Genomic DNA, 27,644 nt, shown 5'->3' with positions numbered 1-27,644 from the left:
TAAAAATTGTTGCTGAGCAATTATTTTATTTTGACTTGATTTTGTGCTAGCATGTCGACGGATCGATTGGCGATTGATTGAGGCATCTTCATCGAATCCACAAAGATCGATTGTGTCCAAGCGAAAGGTAGGTCCTGCCGACAGCCATTCTGGCTCTTCCTCGTTTCCTTTATCTTGGTGTCGTTGTTCACCTGCACTTATGTAGTTTTTCACAGTAACATGTTGGTTCCGGTTGCTGAACTCGTAATTGCGACGGAACCTGGCAAATTTTTACATAATAAGGTCATCTACTGCTACCGGACGCCGGTTGCATAGCAGGGATTTTGTGAATGACAAATACCGACTAGTCTTATAGCGAATAGGGCGAACACACACGCATTGCATGTCCGATTGTATGATAGCCGACAAACCGCAATTAGAATAGCCGGATCTTGTTCCTCTAGCGGAAGATTATCTGTGTTCAACAATTTCGAACAATCATGTTATTCAGAGTACAAATCGTCCGGACATGTTTTAAAAAATCTCACCAGCTTTATATCTTGTTTTTATTAAGCCGCACAAATAAAAACCGCAATAATAAACTCCAATGTTCAGATAACCTTGTATCATAAATTAAACACGTTCGATTCGCGTCATCGAAGGTACGGTGTCGCCACCTATGAAAGTTTCGCGTGTGAGTGAAAAATATGTAAACAAACCGTTGCATATTTTCTCTGTAATTAATATACTAATTTCTCGAAAACTTGTACCGTGTTTATCTTACCATTAGTGGAAATTGTTGAAAAATAGTTTTTCTTAGCTGTTTCGATGCTCCGAACCAAAATTTATTGTCATTTAGTAGTGAAAAAAAGCCGTTGAAGCACACCCTCTGTCAATCTACCTGCGAGAGAGGTAAACCGAATTAATGAAATTTGATATAAAAATATCCACTTAGTGTTCATAAAATACCTAAAATACAAAGATCTGGCTTCTATTCAATCAGTGCTCTAATATTTTTCAAAATATTTTCCTTAGAACGTGTGAAATATGGACGTCAAAAGCTGCGCAAATTGCCCGGAGAACATGCAAGTCGGACGAAATTTGCTTGAAGCTGACTCCAAACGATCTGCAAAATTCAAAAGCCGTATTGTTTGTGTCGTCCCCAGATGTAAGCAGAGATATCGCCCCGGAATTTCTTTTCATGCCTTCCCTCCGAAAACGGACAAATCGCGGTATCTAGACTGGATCCAACGACTACGGCTAAAGATAGAACCTACAAAAACCTCCCGTATTTGTAGCCTCCATTTCATCGTGTCGAACTTCTACTCTCCAAGTATTCACATTCACATTTTCACACTTTTGAAAAAGTGTGAAACAGTCCAACTTGGTGCAAAATGTGCAATAATAAAGAAATAAAATAAAACATACTTAAGCAAATGATACAAAACAGCCATGACGTGTTTGCACTTTCTTTTGCCAGCTTTACAGGAACACGAAAACAACCATTTGGAGAAGGAGATTTTCGTACGAATTTTTAATTTATGGGGTTCCGAGCTTGGAGATGATGACTGGAGGCAGGACGAGAAAATACTGAAGCCTTCATCGTGAACTTCTTCAACATCAACTATTAAAAGATGTCCAGCTTTGAATACTCTTTCGCCTTCGACGACTAAACGGCTTCCACCCGCAGCGTAATCGAACACATCCGCAAACTCCACAGCCACGTAGCAGGTTTCATTTTCTCCGACTGATGGCTCCTGATAATGCATGAAACAAGGTCACAGAAAAACACTTATATGTTAAATTCAGCTTAAGCTACGGCAAAGTTTTTTTCACTGCATAAGGAAAACTCATTTTCCAACCGTTTGGAAGATAAATTTTGCACACAATTATTAATTTTTATTAAAATTTAGTATCCTGAAAGTTTGTTTACTTTTTCACAAGTAAAGACAGTGCCCTTCGGATGCGGTAAGAAAACGTTTTCCCCTGCAGTAAATTTATGTGATTTAACTAAATTAGCATCCTAGAGGATAGTTCTTTCGATACATACTCACCATTACGAAAATTTCCGCAAAAAACGTTAAAAACGGTGCGTTTAAAAATCACATTCTTTTTGCAATTCTTTGTTGACATTCGCTTCACGCACACATGCTGTCAAATTCAGCTTCGTAGTCGCGAATACGTAAACACCTCCTGATTGTCAACAATGTCGATAATGTAGTACACCAATAACTTGATCTAGTACGACTGTAAATTGAAAATACGACGAATGGCTCGTACGAAAACAAGGATGGGATTTGCGTACGTTTCCTATTCGTTCGAAAACTATGATAAGGGTGTATATCAGGGAAAGTGGACATTAAAAATGCGTTGCTCAGTGGAAGGCTGCCCGAATACGAGTGAAAATGTTCGCGTTAGCTTTTATCGTATATCCTCGAAAACGTATTTACAGACGCGCTGGGTCAATTTTTGCGAAAACGACAAACTAGTTCCGAATAAGGGTTCCCGTATCTGTGGAGTAAGTACGATGTTTCAAATATTGAAAACCAAAAGTGTAGCAAACCTTTCATACATATTTACAGGTTACAAATACATCGTTACATTTCAACCGGAAAAGAAACCATGTGAGAAACCGTAATGCCTTCTCCACAATTAAGCCGGTAGTTGACTCAGAAGATTACGTCCATCATCAACACGAAGCGCAGATTGCTTTACCGTTATATTCATCACCAGGACTAGCGGATCGAAATTAAGCGAATTTCATTCGGTCAGCTTCACTAGCAAAGCTGTTTCCACCGACGTTAGAAAAAAAACGTCTCCAAAACATTTCACTTTTGCTATGTATGTACGTATCGAAATTCGCCAATGTCATCATCATGTCATTCGTTCATTTTATAAGTTTAATTATTTTTGCCTTTGATAACAATACCTTTTTCATAGTGTTGATTATTATAAGAAAAATAACACTCCTGATTTGACATTTCAATTGGATTTTTTTTTGACAGCCGTTTTGATTCAGTCCGTCTTTAGTAGTCGAAACATTTGTAAAATGTACACATTTTTTGGAAATATTACAAAAACTTTGTTAAACTGATGTCAGATGCAATGTACACCCCTACCAATGATTCGTACATTTTACTTCATAGCATGTGTAACCTTGAGTATTTTCATTTCTGGCAACTGTGTGTATGCAACCGCCATTTCTCTAATGGAAGCAAAGCGATACGGAGGTAAACATTTGGTTTTATTATGATTCATTTTACCTAAATATTTTCCTTTTTCAGCTTAAAATAGCAAGAAAATCCATAGCAACGGGTTCATGCAGCCGTAAGTGTTTAGTTAAGCTAAACATCAGAGGCCAAAAACGGCTGATGTCGCCGTGCACAATTGATTGATGATCCGATTACTGTTTGATTTTTCACATTATTCTATTATCCAAAAAACGCAACCAACAGCAGCAATGGACCGCCTCTCGATCGCTTCGTTGTTCCAGGAAACGATGGATATCAGTTGGGCCAATCGTACCGTCAGCAGCGAGGAAACCATCAACAACCGTTTTACACTGAGCAATCAACAGCTACCAATTCGGACAACATCGACTCGTATGGAAGTAGTAGCAACAGCGCAGATTGTCGGTGTTATTCCATATACTTTCTGCAGCAAAAACTCCACTAGTTGATGAACAATATGCTATGGCGAAAGTATCACAATTTCAAGCACATCGTCATGACAACATTAATTCTACAGCAATATTTGGCGACGGCACCCAGCGAAAACCGTCATCACCACTACCACCGACAGCAGTCCACTAATCCTTCCATCGAAGGATCGGAGGGAAAACGATATGTGTCCCATTTGTTACACAATTTCGTCCACAAATCACGACTTCACGGAGCTCAACAACAGAAAGTCCGCGTCTGAGGATAATGAGGAGAGTCAGTTTGCGTGGTAAATTTGCTTCAAGGCGCTTCGTTGCTGGATCGGTACATGCTGCCTCCGCTCGAATTTGGAGCGTCACATCAAGCAGTAACATCCTTAATTCTGGTCGTATTGTCAGCGCGGAGGCAATCATTAGAAGCGCGGACGGATCATTCGACCGGCAATCAAGCAATCCGCCAAAGGAAAACAACTCCGACACAGAGATCCAAATCCATCGTCGACATGGCAGGAAAAAAAATCGTATAAAACCCAGAGAAAACTGCGATCTCTTCGACAGATTCCACCGTGAAGAAGTATTTTTCTGATATCGAACTCTAGGGGGGAGGTATTGGAAAATCAATGTGCAGCGGTTCTAAGCTAACATGTGGCTGAGTGGAGAATTTCTTATCGAATTTAAAGAACAACTACTACCAATTTTGATCCACAATGGTCAATCCGCATGTGACTGAACTGGAAGATTTTTTCACTATGCACCTTCCATTGGGATTTCCAGTAAATATAGGTAAATGCTCAATTATTTTTAAAATATTTGGCACTATGTTACGCAATTCGTTCTATTTTATAGAAATAACGCTGTTCCATGTGTTGAACGCGGTTATCATATTTGGCAACGTATTTGAATAAGAAACACCCGTGACCAGTGTGAGCCACATCAAAGAAAGCGAAGAGCGTACGGCACGCATTATCGAGGTTTACTGTTTCGATGTCCCGTTCGAGTACGTACGACGTGGTGTCGATTTCCGGCGTCAAATCATCTTCGAAGATGAGAACGAATTGATGCAATTTGCGATCCAGAAAAATTTCGCAAGTGTCCGAAAACGCACACTTTTGAGTACTGTGATACCCAACTCGCTCGCTAAAAGCATGCAGGAAAAGCTTTTCAATATTTTATAAAAATAAGAATAGAATAAGTATATTAATAAAAATAAAAATATTTTAAATAAAAAATATATTGATCCAATGGAGGGCCAACAAATCAGCCATTACTAAAGCCGAAATTGAGCCAACACTGGACTTACAAACCATAGTTTTGTTTGACATTTGTGTCTACCAATTTTTTTTCGTTAGATGTACCAATGATTAGTAGGGTAGAAAATGACTAGAGAATTAGTAATGTTTACAAAAAAAATTGGTCATATATACTAAATGTTCCTCTCAGTGTACCATGTGAAGATATTTGAAAAATCACCTGGCATCCCTGGTCGAGGCGGGAAAAGTGAGCGTTCTCTGATTTTGTTTTCACATTCTGACATTTGCCAGAATATACTCTGTGTTGATGCTTCTTGCACAAAATTGAATATTCTCGGTTGTACAATCGTTTCAAAGTAGCACTAAGTTCGTTAAGCCGTTAATACGAGATTCGTCCTCAATTGGTATCCGGTTCAATTTGTGTAGTGGTTTCGTCCCTGTCAAAATTTATCTAGCGGGCATTCACATCTTCACCAGGTTAGTTTCACTAAAAATTCCACTGATTGCATTTTCACTGTATGCTTAGGTTCATTGTAAAACGTAATGATTTGTGAAATGATACTTCTTTGTCCTGAATACTTCTAGATTAGGCATTAAATTAAACATTTCTAGCAATTTTGTTTGCGCAGACTTTCTATTGTAACGTTCTTAATAATTGGGACAAAATTCTCACTTCTTTGGGCTAATTTCTATTGAATTGTCTGTTTTTAGTTAAGTACTTGATCTTGTAGAACTTTGATAATTGTGATCGGAAAAAGACCGTATGAAACATCGAATTCTTTGAAAGAAAACCTAATTACAAACCATGTTCTATCATGTGCTGTTTTTTAACAACAAATAACCCCAAAATAAGTAACAGTTTACTCTCTGTTCCGCACAGTCGTAATCAGGATGGCCAAAGTACATATCACAAACGTTGTGGTGCTGGACAATCCGAGCAGCTTTCTCAATCCATTCCAATTTGAGCTAACATTTGAGTGTATCGAAGAGTTGAAGGAGGATCTGGAGTGGAAAATGATCTACGTAGGATCAGCCGAATCGGAAGAGTTCGATCAGGTCCTCGACACAATCTATGTTGGTCCGGTACCAGAGGGGAGACACATTTTTGTGTTCCAAGCAGATTCTCCCAATGTGGCGCGTATTCCGGAGCAAGACGCGGTTGGAGTGACGGTTGTTCTTCTCACATGTTCATATCGTGGTCAGGAATTCGTGCGAGTCGGCTACTTCATAAACAATGAATACTCGGATCCAGAGCTACGAGAAAACCCCCCGGCAAAGCCATTGTTTCACCAAATGACCCGTAACATTCTTGCCTCCAAGCCCCGAGTGACACGATTCAAAATCAATTGGGACGATGCGTCATCGAGTAATACCGGATCAACGAATGGCATTGAGGGAGAGAATGGGATGTCAGCTGAACACAGTTCCGGTGATGCTCAAATGGATGCTGCTTCAACCACTGCCGGAATGATGTCGGAGGTGCCACATGATGAGAACAGTATGGCACTACCGCGAGAATTTAACGAAAATTCAAACTCGCTCGCGATGGAATGCTGAATAGAAATGCTTTTACTAGAATTATTTGTTTTCCATTTTTTCAGTTGTTTTAGATTGATGCGGAACCCTATTAAAGACTGCTGCCGAATCGTAGCGCGTCACATTTTGTTGTTTTTGTTCATGCAATCACAAAATTTGTAGTGATGATGGTTATCTGTTCAACTTAGTTGATTTGGATTTTGAATTAGATTAACCGCATTGAAAACAGGTGAAGAACGTATCAAACGATTAGAGTAAAAGTTGTAAATATACGATAATTAGTAATAAAAGGTATTTTCATGACACCAATTTTTTCCTAACTTAGTTTTGGACTTTGTTTTCAGTTTTTTAATTCAATGTGTTCCCTTTCCATAATATTTTTTGGTCATACATATAATGCAAAATTCGGCGATAATTCATTGATTTATCAGAAAGTATCAACACTCACTGCGATTCCCTGTAACTTACTCATTCGTTGTTCGTCAGTGTTTAGCGTATCGCAAGTTTTGGTACGAAGGGAACGTATGTCACTTTTTCTCTATAATCGGTCTGTGAGACAGACGGGAGCATAGAAGTAACTCTTTCCTATTTTAGAATATTGTTCAATGCAATGTATAATTTAATTTCACTGGTGTAGAATATTTATTGAGTATGCTGGATAACGTTATCATAGGACTATTCTTATTTTACTGTAGGCCTTTTTGTCACCGGATTGAACGAAGGAAGAATATGACCATTAGAGTGCCAATGAAAATGGTCATCTCGGATTTTCAAAGCGAACTTGATTAAAAATTTCGTCAAAAATCGACCAACAAAAAACGACCAAGTTCCAGAAAGTCAATTTTCGACAAAAAAAATTCGAGATAACAGTAAATCTCGACGTTTCATGCAATTCTAAAACATCAAAAAAAAATTTTAAGATCCCGATTTCCTTTACTCCCCTCTTTGGGGATTTTTCGATTTTCAGAAAACTAAAATTTTGAGATCTGCGACAATAGTAAATGAAGTCCGAACGAGCTAATATTTTACAGAGGCATTTAATCGTGCAAATCATAATTTCGCAGGGAGTTCCGTATGAAAAATCGATATGACGATTTCCATTGCTATAGAGGCGAATGAACTGAAAAGATTAAACCCTCTTAAAGCCAAAAAGAAGAAGAAGAAGAAGATTTCCATTGGCAACCTAAACCATATGTTTTGCCTAGTATTCCGAAAAAACGACAAAGTCCCAGAGCGCCAATTTTTGACAAAAAAGTTTATTCGAGATGACAATAGATCTCGACGTTTCATGCAATTTGAAGACATTTGGCATCAATTATTTTTCGAAAACCGCGATTTCCTTTACTTCCCCCTTCAGTGATTTTTCGGTTTTCAAACAACTCAAACTTTGACCGCTGTGCGACACTAGTAAGTGAAGTCGGATTGAGCTGATATTTTGCATAGGGAAGTTTTTCGTGGAAATCAACATTTTTAATCAAGTTCTCTTTGAAAATTCGAGGGTCACTTTTTTCCCATACATCCATTGGCACTCTAATGACCATCGTTAGTTTCATATGTGCAAAAGCAAAATACAAATGTTTGACTTTCGTATACTCTCTAAGAGCTCCCGCACACTGCAGACATTTTTTCAGCCGACAGTTTGGTCGGATCGGCCTACTGGTGCAAAAATTGACCCAACTGAATCGGTGTAATGTGCGCACATGCATACTTCTCCGTACTGATTAAGAAGCCGACCGAACTATCGGTCGACAAGTCAGTCTGCAGTATGCGGGGGCTCTAAATAAAACACACTTGTGAAAGGATTGCACTTGAGGAAGAATAGTAAACTTCATTTGCGCTAAAAAACTAATCGATGACTGATGACAATTTTTATGTCTTATGATCGTTTCGGGGATGAATTCATTTTAAAAATATGGGCTGAACAATATCGAAAGTAATTCGCAAAAATTTCTCGAAAAATCTTTTATGGCCCAAAAACAGGTATTAATTCTATGTTTAACCAGAACACCGTCAAGACAACGAATATTAGAAATACAGTAAACATTCACTAACTGGGCGAAAAGGGAAGACCACTTATCGACATTCGCGTTTTAACTGGTCCGGCATGTTAAACGTCAAATAAAATCGAGGGAAACTTCAATGAATTGTTTGATTCGTATTGTTCCTGTAATTGGATAAACAAAAGGATTCCAATGGAAGTTTCGCATTGAGTGCAACAACAGGTATGACATATGATTTGAGAAAATTATTTTTCTGTAGTTTAATCAATGTTTTTGTCGTGCGAATTAATGTCAATTTTCATAACATTTAAAATTACATTCGAATGCCCCTCACAGCAAATCTTCCATTTGAATATGGCGTCGATTGTTTACGAAATTCTGCTTTTTAACTGGTCCAAAAACCAGTTAACGTTCGCCCAGTTAAACAGCAGACCAGTTAAACCACGACCAGTTAGCGAACGATTACTGTATGCAAACTTGATGTTCTAAAACCTTTATCATCTGTTAACTACCAGTGACGTCCATATCATCTGTGTAGCGAAGAGAAACTTAAATTCACCTACCTACTCCGTCATCCTCAACGAGTTCAATGAGCGGCTCATTTGAGTGGCTCTTTTTTGAACCGCGGGACTTTTTTGAGCCGATACTCTTTTGAACCGCGGCTTTTTTTTAGCCGAGACTCTTTCAAAAAGCAGCTCTTTTTGAGCCGAGACTCTTTCAAAGAGCTGCTCTTTTTAGAACAACGGCTTTTTTTTTAACCGAGACTCTTTCAAAGAGCGTCTTTGTTTTTGAACAACGGCTTTTTTTGAGCCGAGACTCTTTCAAAGAGCGGCTCTTTTTTGGATCGCGACTTTCTTTAAGCCGAGACTCTTCCGAAAAGCGGCTCTTTTTTGAACCGCGGCTTTTTTGGGCCGAGACTCTTTTGAAAACCGGCTCTTTTTTTAACCGCGGTTCATTTCTAAAGAACCATGGATCGCACGCTCGTTCTGTCGAACCGGCTCAAATGAGCGGCTCGTGAGCGCTCGCCCATCTCTACCCTTAGAAAAATCCTCGGTCGAAAACTACTAAATACATTTGGTAATGCACAATTAGTAGAATGTACAAATTTTTTGTCCATATTGTCAACAAACCCGCATCCCTACCAGAGATTAGTATATTTTACTCGATAACATTAGTAAGCTTGGATATTGTCATATCTGAAAACTGGTGAGAAAAGCGCGTATTAACCATTTTCGTTGTTCCCATAAGGCAATACGGAGGTATAATAAGAATATAATTCTGATACGTGCATTTTCGACGAGAAGATGTACCCGATATTGGGCTTCCGAATCATGGTTCTGCTTGACATATGTGTTTATTAGTACGGTCAAAAATGACTATAGATTGGTAAGATTTTCCAAAAAATTCGTTATATTTACTAATTATTTCTCTCAGTGTCGGTGCGCTCGGTGCTATCGAATTGCTCGATTTCTATAATAGGGCCCAATATTTGAATGCCAGTGCGAACAATAAAAATGCTATCTATTGTATTTCGGCTCCGGTGACGCTAATACGAAATTTAAATTATTTACTCGATTTATATAATAAAGCCCAATAAAAAATCTCGTGAAAATAGAATGCACATTACCTATATCAAATGCATTGGTACAAAGAATCGAAATACAGAAAAACAAAGGTTTGTTTTTATTATCGTTTCTGTTTTTCCAACTGATTTAAGAAGATTTTCACAATTTTCACACGGATTCAAAAATTGCGGTGTGTTGCTGATCGAAACAAGTGTGATAGATGTTAGGGTGGAGCACATCGCATTCTCAAGCTGTCCTCGGTCCTCTACACACACCGATAATTTGTAGAATTTGATTTCTTTTGATACGAATCTCCCACATAACAGGTGCACAACCACATTTGTTCGAATGAACAACTCTTGATGGAATGTGGCAATTTTTAGTTCTTTATGTATAAAGGATTCAGTACTATTCACCATAGAACTGTCGCAGCAGTTGTCTTCATATCACCGATTTCTGTAGATATTTTGCCAGACCAAAATACGAAGTAAAATGCCGTTGATACTTATCACTGGGGTACCAGGCAAGTGTTCCATAATTTCCAAATCAGACTCATAGAGCTGAATGATATTTTTTTCTAGGCATCGGCAAAACTACACTGATTCGTAACCTCAGCGTGGAACTTCTGAAACGTAAAATAGGTTTTAATGGATTTTACACTGAAGAAATCAGAAACCACGAAGGGCAGCGCTGCGGTTTCGACATTGTAACGTTCGATGGTAAAAGGGCACCATTGGCCCGTGTGAAGTAATACTAGCTTACTACTATATTGCGAGATCACGATTTCTCATTCCTCTGCAGTGGACCGGGATCAAACGCCGCGGCGAAAAATAATTTCGTTGGAAAGTATGCCGTTTGTGTTACCGAGTTTGAATCCATCGCGCTAGATGTTCTCGTTAATCGACCGCTGGGTGAGATTTTACTACTTGATGAGATCGGTAAGATGGAACTGAAATCACGAAAGTTTGAAGAAAATATTAAGCGAATCACGGATGGTGTTATTCGCGAGGAATTGTTTCTGATTGCAACAATTCCTCTAAAGGTGCGGCTTAATACTGTGGAACGATTGAAAACGATTCAAAATGTGCGACTTTTCCACGTGACTCTATCCAGTCGTAAATCTATTCAACAAGATATTCTAGGGGTTATTACCCAGACACTGGGGAATTCGGACTAACAGCGAATGCTTTTGTTGTCTTACATATACATTTTATCGATAAGTATAAATAGTTTCGCTTATTGATTTCATAACATAATATAAATTGGCTCATAACAAGCGTACTTTTCGCTATCCGTTGCTCATTTTTACGTCATACTTGCTATCCGATCGCGTCGACTTTTTGGGTGAACGCTTGGTGCACTTCTCCATATCGTTGAAATTGTCCGCTTGGGCGGCCCAGAAAGCGTTTTGCCTATCACTAATTTCCAGCTCATTGGTTGAGAAATCCTCGTTCGGTGGCAACAGCAGACTCCAGCTGCGATCGCTGTTCAATTTCGCGACCGAGTTCAGAATCTCATGTATTTCTTCGGTAGGCAACTGGGTAATCAGTGCTAGCTGATGCCGCTCCAGTGTATCGCATTGGGTGTATCGATAGAGAATATAATCCCGTGCTTTGCACATCTGCTCTGCTGGAACACCATTTGTCCTAGAAACGCTCCCTTCTGGGTAGATGATGTCCGACTGGACAACCCAGTTGCCCCGGATTAATACACCCGCCATCGGAAGAGTGCGGAGAACTTTTTCCGTGGCGACACTTCGATCCGGCAGAAGGTCAATAATTTGCTGGAACGTTAGCACTTTCGCTGTGAAATTAACAAAATCCCGAAATGAGTTAACATTGTGAAACCCTTCACTGAAAAAATAAAATAAAAAAACACGTAAAAGCATCTATCACTTACCATCCTTGAGAATGTTCTTTATCTGATCGATAAGGGGCATCTGCTTCAACTTGTGCATACTGATGACCCGACTTGGCAGCATAGAGTCGATATTCCTATCGGTTTTTTCCTTACTTATTAACATACCCAGATACTCATCCGAGGTAACATTCAGAGCACCATCGATTCCACTACGAGTGGAACCGCCACAGTACAGTTTCTGTCTTTCGAGCTCCGCAGCGGTGGAGTTTTTTGTGTGCCAAAAAGTTTCGCACCATGGTTCCTCCGATTCCATTTTAGCAATATAGTTGAACGATTTTTCTCTAGCCTTCCGCACCTTCTCGTTCTCAGTGCGGGCGAACTTAACGGTGACCTGCTTGAGTTCCTCCTCATCGGCGTCCGCATCCTGTTCGGCTTTCTCTTCGGCCTTCGTCCGCTTGTCCTGCTTATCGAAATAGGAAAACACTTGTCGCATTGAAATAATACCCTTCAACGCAGTACCATGTATTTCCCGGTCCTGCAGTACACACAGCATGTACCGATTGACGTCTTCGATAGGCTTGGAACTGAGGAAAGATTGCTTATCCATGGTGCCACTACGGAAGGTAGGTTTCTGCTGCTGACGATCCTTATCCTTACCATCAGCGGCAATTGCGAATTGTTCTCCCTTGAACGAGTCATAGTTTTTCGAAGCTGTGTTCAAAGCGTAGTCCACCTTAATCTATGAGCGAATGGAATATTTCATAAATAGGATAGTTCATGTGAACCGATCATATATACCTGTTGATTAATTGGTTTAACACAACTGTTTACCACCTGACCATCGTCGAATGTTGCTGAGGATGCCTTCACCGGATACTGCAACAAGTACAGATTCTCAGCCAATGTTTTGGACAGATAGACGGGAATCTGAAAACAAAAAAAAAACGTGAGCCACATTTTCTATAGCAGGCAACAAACGAAAAAAAAACAATTACCTCTTCAATGACGGGATCATCCTCGTCTTCCATTATTTTCGGAAAGAAAACTAGTGTGTTCGGTTGGGGCCAAAATGATACGCTGCAGTCTTTTCAAACTAACTTTGATTTAAAGAAAAAAAAACGTGAGTGGAAATCGCTCGCAAACAGAATGCTCTCGTGCAAGATGCTGATAGTTAACAGCAAATCTTCTGATTATAAATTGTCAGTTTGACGGCACAAATGTCACAACAAAGTAGTTTTCTATGTTATAAATTTGCTTAGGGTTGAATTAAGCTGTCGATATTATTTTCGATGATTTTCGAAACTTACAGTTGCACCCACTGCATCAGATTTTTAATATTTTAGAACAGCTTTGCGCGAGCTCGCTTGAATTATAAATTATTAATTAGTATGTCTCTATCAGTCGTTCGATCAATTTTAATATTAAAACATAAAACAACATTTAAAAATCTATATTACAATTAAGTCTTATTATTAGGCGGGAATTAAAAATAATATTGCAATATTGATTTTTTTTAACAATCTATACACTAAATTACCTGTAATTTGACATACCGAAACACCACTCAGAATTCATTGAACAAAACAAAAATTATAATTTAACAACTCAATTTTATATTTTTGTTCGATGAGTTCGATTGTGGAGATATTTATAAAAATCGTCTGGTCCCCATCACTTGCGTTCACTCGCGGCAAAACACTCCACAGACAGTTTCGGCGCACTGAATTCGCAGTCTTCGCTGAATTAGTGTACTGCATTGACACAGTAAGTGTTTTGAAGTTTTAGCTTCGAAATTACAGAAACGACAATAATCATCAGTCAGTTTTTCGATTTTTTTTAATGTTCACAAAAATGTCCAATTAGTGGCGAAAAATGTCCAGTTAGAGCCCCGCCCAGCAAACATTAAATCGCATAACAAACGTATATATAACATCATATGCCCTAAACTTTGGTTGGCATATAATGCGCCTAACTGGCATATGCATGTAAAAATGGAGGCCATATATATACATGGCAAATTCTTACCAAATTAGTTTGGATGAATATACAACTTTGACCGGCTATAATAGCGACTATGTTGAAATTGAATTGCGATCTAATATTAGGCTGTCAAAAAAGTCCTGCGGTATTTCCGCGAGATGTCGTTGTAAGCGCGTAGTTTCTTGTTGTATTCATTGTATCGAGTCATACTATAGCTTGTTGGAAAGGTTTTTGCGCGCTATAATATAGTCCTTGACAGTGTTTTGTTTGGTTAAGTCGTTCGTGATTTATAGTGTCGCAAATATGGAGCAAAATAAAGAGAAAATCCGTAATATTTTACAGTACTACTATGACAAAGGCAAAAATGCATCTCAAGCTGCCAATAAAATTGGTGCAGTTTATGGACCCGATACAGTTTCCATTTCCACCGCACAACGATGGTTTCAACGTTTTCATTCTGGTGTAGAGGTCGTCGAAGATGCGCCACGCTCCGGAAGGCCTGTCGTCGAAAATTGCGACAAAATCGCTGAATTAGCCGAGAAAGACCGGCATAGTAGCAGCCGTAGCATCGGCCAAGAGCTGGGGATAAGTCATCAAACCGTTATTAACCATTTGAAGAAGCTTGGATTCACAAAGAAGCTCGATGTATGGGTGCCATACACGTTGACGCAAAAAAACATCTTCGACCATATCGACGCATGTGAATCGCTGCTGAATCGCAACAAAATCGACCCGTTTCTGAAGCGGATTGTGACTGGCGATGAAAAGTGGGTCACTTACGACAACGTGAAGCGCAAACGGTCGTGGTCGAAGCCCGCTGAAGCGTCTCAGAAGGTTCTGCTGTGTGTTTGGTGGGATTGTCAAGGAATAATCTATTATGAGCTGCTTCCCTATGGCCAAACGCTCAATTCGGACCTGTACTGCCAACAACTGTACCGCTTGAAGGTAGCACTCATGAAGAAGAGGCCATCTTTGATAAACAGAGGCCGCATTGTCTTCCATCAGGACAACGCCAGGCCACACACTTCTTTGGTGACACGCCAGAAGCTCCGGGAGCTCGGATGGAAGGTTCTTTTGCATCCGCCGTATAGTCCGGACCATGCACCAAGTGACTACCACCTGTTTTTGTCCAGGGCGAACGAGCTAGGTAGTCAGAAGTTAGCCACAAAAGAGGCCTGTGAAAATTGGCTATCCGAGTTTTTTGCCAATAAGGAAGCGAGCTTCTATAACAGGGGTATTATGAAGTTGGCATCTCGTTGGGAACAAGTCATTGAACAAAACGGCGCATATTTGACTTAAAACAGATGATTGTAACTAATTTTATGAACAAATGAAAATTTAAAAAAAAATATCGCAGGACTTTTTTGACAGCCTAATATGAATATATTCATGAATTGTCAAAGCACCCAATACGACTTTTGCCATATTCATATACGATTTATTACAGACATAGAAAAAAAATGGCGCAAAATATTTTCGTGAAATGTTTATTATAGCCTCACAAATCGCCATTTTTATATATGAGTATTTATGTTTGTAGAAATAATAATTGTTTAACTGACTTGTGTTGGGAGTGGAATATAAATGTTTAAAATGGCACAGATTGATGTTTGGTGAAAACTGGTCCGATGTGGGTTCGAACTCCGATCGTCTGGATTATCATCCACCAGCTATCTCGCGCGTCTATCTAAAATTTAATTCAACAGCGGTTAAAACTCATCATATGATTCGATATGATATAACCTAATACATTCTATGCAGTAGGATCAGTCATTCCTGGTTGCCGATTTTATTATTTAACTATATTCCAAAGAAAAAGACCTTTGATTTCCCTATCATACAAACCAAATATATAATATCATTGAACTGGAATAATAAAAAATAAATGAATATCAATAAAACTATCTCAATTTTAAATTATTTTTATTACAATTTTCACTGTACAATTTATTTTCTCAATCATATTCAACTAAATTCTGATTACTATAATAAATCAAACGGGCAACCTTGCAAAGCGATGCGATACAATGTGCCAAATTCGATGTGGTATATATCTAAGATTAACGTTCAATGGCGTAGTTCACTTCGTTTTGCTGCATGTTTCATTAGAAGAGATGTTTGCCGTTGTTACTTTCATCGAACATCAGCCATTTCGAGTGCATTTCATCATTTTCGAGTGCATCAGCATTTCATTGACATTTCAATATGATGTAATATGTTCTTTATTACGATCTAATATGATTTACTATTTCATGATTTTCTTCAGCATGCAACACGATTTACTACAGTACTGAATCGACTTAAATTATACGCTTATACGACATACAAACTGCATCAGCGTAATATGATGCGGATTTAATATATGTTACGACAATGTACATCATAAAATTGATGCTTATTATACCGAATTGCGACTTAATTTGATAATGGTATATAAAATCGAGTTTTTACATTTTATGTGATTTCAAATATACACGATACATACTTTGATTGATATTATATGCGATTATGATATATTCGAATTTCTTGTAAGACTTGGCACGTGCAAAATTATACGATTTAATGTTTGCTGGGCGCAGACTGCAGACTGATTTGTCGGCCGATAGTTTGGTCGGCTTCTTAATCAGTACGGAGAGGTATGCATGTGCGCACATTACGCCGATTCAGTTGGGTCGGTTTTTGCACCAGAAGGCCGACTGTTGGTTGACAGAAAGTCTATAGTATGTGGGGGCTCTTATTCGTGTCGCATTATAGGTCTGTCCAATTAGCTAGATATTGAATTAGAGGTAGCTTACTGTATGGACTAGTATCCTAATATCGAATACAGTGATTGTTAGCCCGCCATGCACCGAATCCCCTTATCGGAGTTGTCGGAGTTAGAATGGTCCAAGATGCTGCGCGTGAAGCAATAGGAAACTGTTTATAGCACATAGATAGAGACAGATGGAAAACTGAAGAATAATCGAATGAAGGAGGAGATAAAAAGTATTTGAATTATAGAAGAAAAGGGTCTATACAGTGCATTGAGCAGGAAACTATAGTTGGTTGAGATCTTAAAGCGAAAGGAAGTTAAACTACAGTTGAATCAAAAGGACTAAAGTTATAGGGAGTAGAAACTATAATAGGAAATTGAAAAAGAAATAAAATTTAAATTAGAATTAGTGGAAAGGTGAATTTATTAGTTTTTTGGAAAATATTTACTGAAATTTACTATTTTAGGAGCTAAACGATTTGAATTAGTTGAGCTAGAAATTTGTTTGATTTTCGAGTTACTATACCAAAAAATGTAAGTGACATTCTATTTGTACTGAATCGATTTATTTAAAATAAAACTATTTACAGTTTTGAGCTGTTACAAACAAAACTGCTGCGAAAATTAGAGACCGGAAATCCAAACATTTCTCAAAAATTTTTTGTGGACATCAGAGGATTAGAAAAATGAGTTCAGCGAGCAAAAACGTCGACCAGAAGAAGAAAAAAGGGAAAACTCCAATGTTGTCTCAGGCGTGTGCAACATCAGCGTGCGTAGGTTGTTCTCAACCTGAATCAGCAGAAGATATGGTGCAGTGCGACAGCTGTGATGCATGGTGGCATTACACTTGTGCCAAGGCTGATGCTTCGATAAAAGATAAAACGTGGAGATGCATAAAATGTGAAGATAAATGTAACAGATCCAGGAGTGGTAAATCGGATACATCTAGCGCGCGGAAAGTGAGAGTACAGTTGGAATTGCAACGGTTAGAAGAGGAAAAAGCTCTTGCAGAAAAATGCATCGAGAGAAAGAAGAACAAGAAAAGGTGTCGAGGGAAGAAAAAAAAGCCATTGAGGAAGATTATGTGAGGCGGAAGTATCAGTTGTTAGGAGAAACCATAGTCGATGACGATAAGAGTGAAAGGAGTCGTACTAGCGCGCAAAGCAGTAGAAGCAAGGTAAAAGAGTGGATTGATCGACAGAGTCAGGTGTTGAATACCGGTTCAGGGAATAAATTAACCCCAACGGCAACTCCGACTGCTAATCCGACAATCATCAAGGAGTTTGTTTCTACGAATATTAGCACAGGTGCGATTCGTAAATCTAAAGTCGTATCGCTCAATGAGAAGCATGGTATAACTACAAATTCTGGTAATAAGGTCATACCATCCTTGACCCAAGAGAAAACTGTTAATTGGGGGGCAGGTATAGAAGCAATAGAATCCCAACACGTACATCAAGTGCAGTATGTACATAATGAACCTACATTCAATAATAATTACATGCAAAATTCTGGTCCTGTACATGACAACAGTATGTGTGAATCGATAATGTTTCCCAGACAAGAGGGGAATCAACAAGCGTACGTAATACCAGATCAAATTGAAAATAATGCGGGTCCAACTTCCCGACAATTGTCCGCTCGTCATGTGATTCCAAAAGAATTGCCCATTTTTGCTGGCAATCCGATAGATTGGCCTATGTTCATTAGTGCTTATAAGAATTCAACATCTATGTGTGGATTTAGCGATGGAGAAAATTTGATGAGACTACAACGTTGTCTCAAAGGCAATGCTCTAGAAGCGGTCAGGTCCCATTTGCTCATGCCAGAATCGGTCCCGATCGTGCTTTCAACATTGACAACACTCTATGGACGTCCTGAATTGATTGTACAAGTACTCCTCGCAAAAGTAAAATCTATTCCAGCACCGAAGGCTGACAAGCTAGAAACTTTGGTTAGCTTCGGGCTCGTCGTACAAAATCTTTGTGCACATCTCAAAGCGGCACAACAAGAGGCACAGCTGAACAATCCGAGTTTACTGCATGAACTGGTGAATAAACTTCCAGCAAGTATAAAATTAGATTGGGCACTATACAAACGTAATTGTTCTGTAACTAATCTGGGTACATTCGGTGAATATATGTCCACTCTCGCGACGGCTGCTAGCGATGTAACATATCCTGAAGTGTGGAATACACCTAAGCAAATTTATCCTGAAAAGCACAAACCTAGGAATTTCATTAACACACACTCTGATGATTCAACTGAAAGAGAGAGAAACGCATATAAAACATTTAAAATCCAAGCAACAGACAAAATGAATTCGTGTCTAATTTGTGATAAGCCTGGTCATAAAGCTAAACAATGTTGGGAGCTAAAAAGAATGAGTGTCGATGATCGATGGAAAACTGTGGCGCGACACAAACTGTGCAAGCGTTGCATAATCCCACATGGTAAGTGGCCATGTCGCGCAACATATTTATGTGGTATAGACGGATGCAAAGCTCGTCACCACCAACTTCTACATCCTGGAAAATCCGAATCGGTTGGAGCGCACCAGCATATACAACATTCGGCATTATTTAAAGTGATTCCAATTACACTCCATAACGGAAAAGTCTCGATTGAAACATTTGCGTTTCTCGATGATGGATCATCCGTGACACTATTAGAAGCACGCATAGCAAAGAAATTAAATATAAATGGTGATGCAGATCCACTCTGCTTGAAATGGACTGCAAATGTTTCCAGAAATGAGGCTAATTCTCAAAGAGTTAACGTTGAGATTTCTGGTGCCAATAATGGACCTCGTCATACATTAACGAATGTGCGAACTGTTGAAACATTAAAATTACCCAGTCAATCATTGAACTATGAGAAAATGGTAGAACATTTCCCATATCTAAGCGGATTACCGGTGAAAAGTTATGAATCTGCAATCCCCAGGATTTTAATCGGCTTGGACAATTTAAAATTGACTTTGGCACTGAAAAGTCGCGAACGTCGTTCGAATGAACCAGTCGCAACTAAAACTCGTTTGGGCTGGACAATATACGGTAAAATCGGAAGTAACGCCACTACGCATACATCGCTTCATATATGTGAGTGTTCTGGAGATGACACGTTGCATAAGCTGGTGGAGGATTTCATCAAAATGGAAAATTTGGCAGCTGATAGCACTTTCAAACCCGAATCAGAATCCGATCAGCGTGCTCTACAAATACTGCAAGCTACTACCACTCGTCTCAATAATGGTCGGTTTGAAACAGGACTTCTGTGGAAGCATGATACAGTGAAGTTCCCGAACAGCTACCCGATGGCCGTACGCAGATTGGAATGTCTAGAACGAAAATTAAAATTATTGCCAGAAATAAAGAAGAATCTACAAAATCAAATAATCGATTACCAGCTTAAAGGATATGCGCACAAAGCCGATAGAATTGAGCTCAACCGGTCCGATCCGGAAAGAATATGGTATCTACCAATTGGATTCGTACTTAATAGTCGTAAACCAGGAAAAGTCCGGGTCATTTGGGATGCAGCTGCTAAAGTGAATGGAATTTCCTTAAACTCAATGCTGCTGAAAGGACCCGATTTGTTAACGCCTCTCCCCGCTGTTCTCAGTCAGTACCGCCAACGTCAATACGCCATAACAGGTGACATACGGGAGATGTTTCACCGCATTTTGTGCGGCTGATCGACAATCCCAACCCTTCCTATGGCGGGAAAACGAGAATGAAGAACCAGATACGTACATAATGGACGTTGCCACTTTCGGATCCACGTGTTCACCATGCGCAGCACAATATGTTAAAAACATCAACGGAAAGGAGTACGAGAAAGAGTATCCTGATGCTGCGGCTGCGATAATCAACAACCACTATGTGGACGACTTCTTATATAGTAGCGATACAGAAGCAGGATTAATAAAGCTTGCCTGAGATGTAAAAACAGTACATGCTAAAGCAGGATTTGAAATCAGGAATTGGATGTCTAACAGTAAACACGTTCTCACACGGGTCGGGGATCAGAATTCCGACAATTGCAAAATATTTAGTTTCAACGAATCAGGCGGCTCAGAGCGAGTTCTTGGAATAAAATGGTTACCGGAACACGATGCATTTTCTTTCAACATCGAATTTCAAAGTGAACTTCAACCGATTGCTTCGGGAGAAATAGTACCGACAAAGCGACAAGTATTGAAAATCGTGATGAGTCTGTTTGACCCTCTTGGCATAATTTCCGCATTCTTGATTCATGGGAAAATATTGATTCAAGAAATCTGGAGAACAGGAATAGGCTGGGATAATACCTTGCCAAACGAAATTGTCGACAAATGGTACCAATGGATCGCAGTCATCGGAAAATTACGTGCGGTGACAATTCCACGATGCTATTTTCCAAATTACGAAAAAGAAAGCTACGATACGTTGCAGCTTCATATATTCGTAGATGCAAGCGAAAGTGCATACTGTGCCTTTGCATACTTCCGAATAATGGATCGAGGGAATCCACGATGTGCCCTTGTATCATCAAAGGCCAAAGTGGCACCACTAAAACAACTATCCGTGCCGCGATTAGAACTACAGGCAGCTGTTTTGGGTACTCGCATGGCTAAAGCAATTGCCGAAAACCATACGCTTCGAATTCAAGACGATTCATGTGGACTGACTCGACCACTGTATTAGATTGGCTGAGATCAGATTCCAGAAAATACCGTCAATATGTGGCATTCAGAATTGGAGAAATTTTATCCAAATCCAGCATCGAAGAATGGATATGGGTACCAACCAAACTCAACGTGGCAGACGAAGCCACAAAATGGGGAAAAGGCCCCTCATTCGATTCGAAAAGCAGATGGTATAAAGGGCCAGACTTCTTATATAGCAACGAAGATCACTGGCCTCAACGAGAACGATCGGTGACAGACACAAACGAGGAACTTCGTACTTCATACATTCATCATACTTCAGAAAAAGTACCATTAATTGATTTTCACCGGTTTTCAGAATGGGAGCGATTAGTGAGATCGATTGCATATGTGCACCACTTTATAAATATCACTCGTTCAGGTTGGAAATCCGCTACACCGTTATCAAGTGAACAATTTCGGCAAGCAGAATCAACACTCTGGAAACAGGCACAGCAGTTCGAATATTACGAAGAATTACAAACGTTGCAGAAAAATCAACAGCAAGAAGCCCCCAACAAAAAATCAGTCGATCGTACAAGTCCCCTGGCGAAGCTCTCTCCGTTCATCGATGAACAAGGCGTCCTACGAATGGAAACGAGATTAGTTTATGCACAATGTATAACATACGACGCTAAATGTCCGATTGTTCTACCGAGACATCATCCAGTAACTAGGCTTCTTATAGACTGGTTTCACAGAAAATTTCTTCATGCAAATGGCGAAACAATAGTGAATGAGATAAGGCAGAAGTTCCACATCTCACAATTGCGAACAGCTGTGAAGAAAATCAGCAATGAATGTGCCCGCCATGCACCGAATCCCCTTATCGGAGTTTTTTTTTTTTATTAGAGACCGGAAATCCAAACAGTGATACCAGTGCAACTATATGGCTCTTGCTACACATCCATACAGAGCGTGTGTTGGGCACACATCGCTTGTTTACATTCGTACTTTTTATGCAGCAGTAGCAGAATCATTATCAATCGGCGTTCTTGTAGATGATTTAAATATAGTTGCGGCCTTTCTACTAGCGCGAAATATTTCATAGAACTGACATGAACTTTGTGAAACAGTTATGCAAGCGATTTCATGAACAAGAGTTGTTGTGAGACGCATATTACTTAATTTACTAGCACCTATTCCGCGATGATCATTGAACGACTTTCCTACCAGATTTGAATCGAAAATTGGCAGGAAAGGATTATCAACATGTTCGAACCTAGATTAGAGTCATAGAGACCCTAGCTCACATTGAATGCTTCCTTGTGTTCTCCATGAATTAGTTAATTGATGGATTTTCTTCGTTTACAATCAATTTTTTATAAACATATTTCACTTCTCCGCAGGGCATTCAGATACCCGGAAATCATAACTTAATTGTTAATTGGTTAATGTTTCTGGCTGAATGTGTCCTCAATATCAACATAATCAACCGTTTTTTTGCCGAAACAACCACCGATTAAGGATATCTGCATACAAATGTTCATTATAGTCTACTTTTTCACGAGACCTACATTCCAGGGCAAAAAGCACAAAGCCTACATGGGAACATATTCACCTAATCCGGCTGTTCGGATTTCCGGTATATATTTTTGCAGCAGTCTTGTTCGTAACAGCTCGAAACTGTAAATAGTTTTATTTTAATAATTATAATAATAATAAATTAAGTGCACATTAAATCCTTACATTTTTTTATCTGTTAACCCGAAAAACAATTTTCCAATTTAAACAATTCGAATAATTCTAGTTCCTAAAATTATAGATTTTAGCATATTCAATTTCGAAAATCAATAATTAATTCACCTTGCCACTAATTCCAATTTTAACACATCAATTTCTTACTCAATGCTCTGTAAAAACCCTTTTCATCTATAACTCGCTTATTCAAATTATTTTTCTATTTTCGATTATTCTGTAGTGTTTCATCTGTCTCTATCTATGTGCTTTAAACAGTTCTCTATTGCTTTACGTGCAGCATCCGGTTCCATTCTCCGACAAGACAAGAAGAGGGTTCGGCGCATGGTGGGCTAACACCGGCTATATAATCGCAATATGCAGTTTGCACTGTTCCTGGGCAACTTTTTGAATAATCAATCTGTTTCCATTGATATGAATCACAGCCATAACAGAAACTACAAATTTTCTCCGTGTACATGGCTTTGACGCTAAAAGTAAATATAGTAGAACCCCGATTGTCCGCGAAATAGTCTGGCTAGCTCACCGCGAGTAACGAAAATCGCGGATAACACGATAAACGACTGAGAATGGGGTGCAACCACGAAATAAAGATATTTCAGCATGAAAACTACAATGTTCTATCTATACAGAAATCATTAAACTATCCATCTGTGAGGTCGTGTACATTAGTGATCAGATAATTTGATCAAAACAAAAAAGCAAGTGCCTACCACTCACTGACAAATTTCGGGAAGCTCTATAGAATTACTATGGAACTTGCTTTCGCGGATAATCCGCGGGCTTCCACTATATTTATATGTAAAGACACATATGTTCGCATTTTATTAATATAGAGTAGCACGTAAATTTTGTAACTATTTCGCTAAAATAATTATGTAAATAAAGCTCAATTTTGTCGATCCATATAAATCCTATGCAGTGACCATTTTTGTCTGCCCAACAAATTGCTAATACATATGCACGCTGCAAGCGCCCCATTATAAAGGGTAGCGTCATGGTCAGGGTTCTGTAAAAACAAACGAAGCGCCAACAATGTTATTTTGAGATATTTCAATTTTAAGTTTGGGCTTCAAACCGTGACGATCAAATCTATCATTTTATCACTCACGTGTTACAAACAGGATATCTACGAAGCACTGGGATTAAGAATATCTCTCAAATAACACATAAATACAGCCATTCTATGCCAAACCGGTTTAGTGGCTCCCAGATTCCAATTCAAAGTGGTAATCATCAGGGCAACCATTTCGATTTTAGGGTGATCCAAAAAATCTTTTTTTCTCATTTTTTCCAAAAATTCTTCAAAAATTTATTACTTTTGAACTAGTGTACCGATTCAGATGATCAACACATCAAATTAAAGCTAATTAGCTAATCTTTCTCGAAACATGCAAAAACTGGTTTCTAGATAAATAGATCTGGTCTAATCACATAGGAATATTGAACAAAGGCTAAAAACATGTTAACTTTGAAAAACTACAACTCAAAAACGAAACAAAACACTTCCCTGATTTTTGGATATGTTATGTAGAAAAACCTCAGCTTTCAAGAAAAAAAATTAAGAAATATAACGTCCTTTCTTTCAAAATTGTGTGTTTAAGTTTTTTGAGACACTCATATTTTGGCAGGAACTGAAATTTAAGTATTATTGAGATAATTTGAACTAATTATTTTCCAATACTGAATTTTCTGTCACCACATTTCGTGCAATCTGTGGCTAGAATATCTGGGATGAATCACATGAACAAAAACACTACCTTTTATATTTGGCACAACATTTTGGTGTTTCGACCGATGGGTAGAGTTCCGCAAGCCACAAGCCAAGAAATTTTAGGAATTTCACATTCATATTCTGCGATGTTCTTGCCACTCAATGGATTAAGATCTTCCCGGATGAAATTCGTGTAGTTGTGATCGGTTAGTTCCGGTGATGAACATTGTGGCAAAGCAATCTGCGCTACATGTTGGCGACTGACGTAGTCCCCTTGCTCGACAATCGACCTAATTGTTGGAAAAACGTTTCGAAGTTTCATCAGATTCCCTTTTCTGTCGAACTGGAACAATGTTTTTCTATTAAAACGGTACTGTAAAAGTGAATGATAAATTTTCAACACCATCGGTTTATAATAATTCAACCATTGCACTCACTCCGCAGACACGGAAACTCTTGTTCGGAATAAGTTTGTCATCTCCACAAAAACCGACTCAGACCATTTGTAAGAACGCATCCAAGAGACAACGATGGTAACATACGCGAATATTTTTAACACTCCTATACTCGCGCATAAGTCTGTGAGACCGAGTTCATTACTCAGAAAATATCAACACAACGGCTTTGCGATTCTCTCTAGCTTCGTTATTGGTCGTTCGTCATCATTTGGCGTATAGCCTGTGTTGTCGCGAACGGGACGTGTGTCACTTTTTTACCATTTTCGGTCTGTGACACCGACGCGAGTATAAGAGTAATTTATTTTAACAAGTGACGTTTTCCTGTTTTAGAATATTGTTCAATGAAATGTATAAATAGATGTTATTGGCGTGGATTTTTTTTTTTTGAATATAATGCATAGGATCATTACCGGACTATTCTTATTTGATTTTAGTCCTTTTTGTCACGGAATTGAACGAATTCATATATAATTCATTGTTATATTCATACGTGCAAAAGAAAAATACAAATGTGTGACATTCGTATAGTTATTCGCTAAATACGAGTTATGATTTCGCACGCGAGTACAGGAGGGTTAATAGTATTCGTACTTCACTGAATACCGCATTTTAATCACACTGACCACTTTCTCGAGTAACATTGTGTTTCAAACACAAACGTAAATAAACAAAGTCTGAGTCACGAAAACGTTTGTTTCTCTGATCGGAGAAAAACTTGACAGGTAGTGTGAGGGAAACATATTTTCTTCAAACAAAATGCACTTGAAAAAAATACTTCATTGACTCCACATGACCCAGCCGTAAATCACTACAATGAACAAATTCAAAGCAATCTATTTTTGTTTGTTGCTTCTCATTCCATCATCAAGCACAAAGGTGGTGGAATACGGCAAATATATCGACTCCATATTGGCATATGTGTGGCACATCCTCGGTGGGTACAAAAGATCGATAAAATAATTGAACAGGAAGGTTTCATGGCTTCGAATTTGAAGTGGGTAATGCCATAATAATTTTTTTTTCTGAGTGTACCAAAACATAAGCCGGCTCATATAGTATAAACATTGTAGAGCGAAGCACTAATGGAACGTCGTCCAGTTAAGCCGTGGCGGAAAAATCTTTACGAGAACTCCGAGTATGAAGACAATTATACCGATCCCAGTTTTCTGCAGGAATTGAAAACCAATCGTAATTTACAAACGTATACATTCCTTGAAGCATTCCTAGGTTCTACGCATGTGAGTCAACAAATCTCCGTCGTGACTACGTTCCTAGTCATCTTTCACTACCTTTACACAAACGCAGCAAGCCCACAAAATATTTTGCTCAAGGCCATCCTTGGAACCATCGTGGGATACATCGTTTACAGCTGGAGGAATTTTCGTCCAGGTCAAACAATCGAAGACTCGAAAACAGCCGTCGCTGTACTGGTGTTTGGATATATATTTTCCCCGCTGCTGTACACGCTGACGGATAGCATAAGTACCGATACGATATTCTCGACAACATTTTTCGCCCTTTTGTTGCATCTGATTTTCTTCGACTATGGAGTGCCAGCTGCCATCGTTTCCAGAGCCATCTCACTCAATGCCGCCATCTTCGGAGCGATCTGTTTAGCATCTCGACTATCTTCATCGTTTCATGCCTTCGTACTGTTGGAAGTGGCTGCAGCTTACTTTGCCCTGGGACCGATCCTTCTGGCGAAAATATTCAACATTCCCCTGGTGATGCTGATGGTGGCTGTGTGTTGCTACTTCCTGCTCAACATTTCACTGACCATTTTTTGGACATACATATGCCTGCTTGTGTTCGTAAACTTATTCTGTCCGCTCCTGTTTGTGACGCTACAGCGGCACAAGCATAACATCCATGGCCCATGGGATGAAGCAGTGGTGGTTGACTGTGCTCAGGACGATGACAACGGTGAAAAGCAGGAAGTCTCATGAAGAGCTCGTTTATAATGAAGAATTAATGGAATTCGGAAATTGTAGCATAATGTGAGTTACGATCTCAACAAAAATTTAAATGGCTTTGCGGAAACACATTTTGACAGAGACTGGAGGCCCGCAAAACAGCATAATTTACAGTCTTATCTAATATATCAGATAGATACTTAATTTATTTCTATATTGAATTTAAATTTAAATAAAAATTTGATATCTCTTCCCATATTTCATGATCTAATTTATTTAACCCATTAGTGCCCAGCGTATGAAATTTAATACGCAAAGATGCCCGTTTTTGAAAAACTTTTTTATGAAACTAAAGTGTTAAGCGCGTTTTAAATGATACCACATAACAATTTAAGAGTTAAGAGCAAATATCGCAAAATAAACATAACCTATACCTGGGCAGTAATGGGTTAACTAAAGGTGGCCGTACATGGTTTGACCGGAGGTCAAGTTTTAGTACAAATTACATGTTTGATATTTTACAACCATACTATTTGTTTTTGTGAAAAGTTCGACATAAAACTATTAGGCAAATACAACTTTTTGGAGTGA

The 27,644-nt window shown here is 38.9% G+C and overlaps 4 protein-coding genes and 1 long non-coding RNA gene across 5 annotated transcripts; 4 read left to right on the top strand and 1 right to left on the bottom strand.

Annotated features, from left to right (window-relative positions):
• Nucleotides 1-3,261: 3,261 nt before the first annotated feature.
• On the top strand, nt 3,262-4,705 carry LOC129768023 (uncharacterized). The gene is made up of 3 exons (XR_008741617.1): nt 3,262-3,306; nt 3,435-4,420; nt 4,484-4,705. It is a non-coding gene; the product is annotated as an uncharacterized LOC129768023 (long non-coding RNA).
• A 446-nt stretch (nt 4,706-5,151) lies between these two features.
• LOC129768021 (histone chaperone asf1) lies at nt 5,152-6,747 on the top strand. Its single transcript, XM_055769381.1, has 2 exons — nt 5,152-5,364; nt 5,768-6,747. The coding sequence occupies exon 2, from the start codon at nt 5,779-5,781 to the stop codon at nt 6,442-6,444; it is 666 nt and encodes a 221-aa protein (XP_055625356.1). The 5' UTR covers nt 5,152-5,364; nt 5,768-5,778; the 3' UTR covers nt 6,445-6,747.
• Nucleotides 6,748-10,106: 3,359 nt separating this feature from the next.
• On the top strand, nt 10,107-11,861 carry LOC129768022 (nucleoside-triphosphatase THEP1). Its single transcript, XM_055769382.1, has 3 exons — nt 10,107-10,511; nt 10,570-10,735; nt 10,790-11,861. The coding sequence occupies exons 1-3, from the start codon at nt 10,481-10,483 to the stop codon at nt 11,163-11,165; spliced, it is 573 nt and encodes a 190-aa protein (XP_055625357.1). The 5' UTR covers nt 10,107-10,480; the 3' UTR covers nt 11,166-11,861.
• LOC129768015 (DNA-directed RNA polymerase III subunit RPC5) lies at nt 11,151-13,028 on the bottom strand. Its single transcript, XM_055769372.1, has 4 exons — nt 12,844-13,028; nt 12,647-12,775; nt 11,888-12,587; nt 11,151-11,791 (listed from the first exon to the last, which is right to left on the bottom strand). Exons 1-4 carry the CDS (start codon nt 12,874-12,876, stop codon nt 11,277-11,279), a joined length of 1,377 nt encoding a protein of 458 aa, XP_055625347.1. The 5' UTR covers nt 12,877-13,028; the 3' UTR covers nt 11,151-11,276.
• A 13,149-nt stretch (nt 13,029-26,177) lies between these two features.
• Nucleotides 26,178-27,311, top strand: LOC129768018 (phosphatidylinositol N-acetylglucosaminyltransferase subunit C). The gene has a single exon (XM_055769378.1). The coding sequence runs from the start codon at nt 26,223-26,225 to the stop codon at nt 27,084-27,086; it is 864 nt and encodes a 287-aa protein (XP_055625353.1). The 5' UTR covers nt 26,178-26,222; the 3' UTR covers nt 27,087-27,311.
• Nucleotides 27,312-27,644: the final 333 nt, after the last annotated feature.

Source organism: Toxorhynchites rutilus, chromosome 2, assembly GCF_029784135.1.
Source record: "Toxorhynchites rutilus septentrionalis strain SRP chromosome 2, ASM2978413v1, whole genome shotgun sequence".
Lineage (NCBI taxonomy): Eukaryota > Metazoa > Arthropoda > Insecta > Diptera > Culicidae > Toxorhynchites > Toxorhynchites rutilus.
The sequence above is the reverse complement of the archived record's forward strand: the minus strand, read 5'-3'. Positions and strand labels throughout refer to the sequence as shown.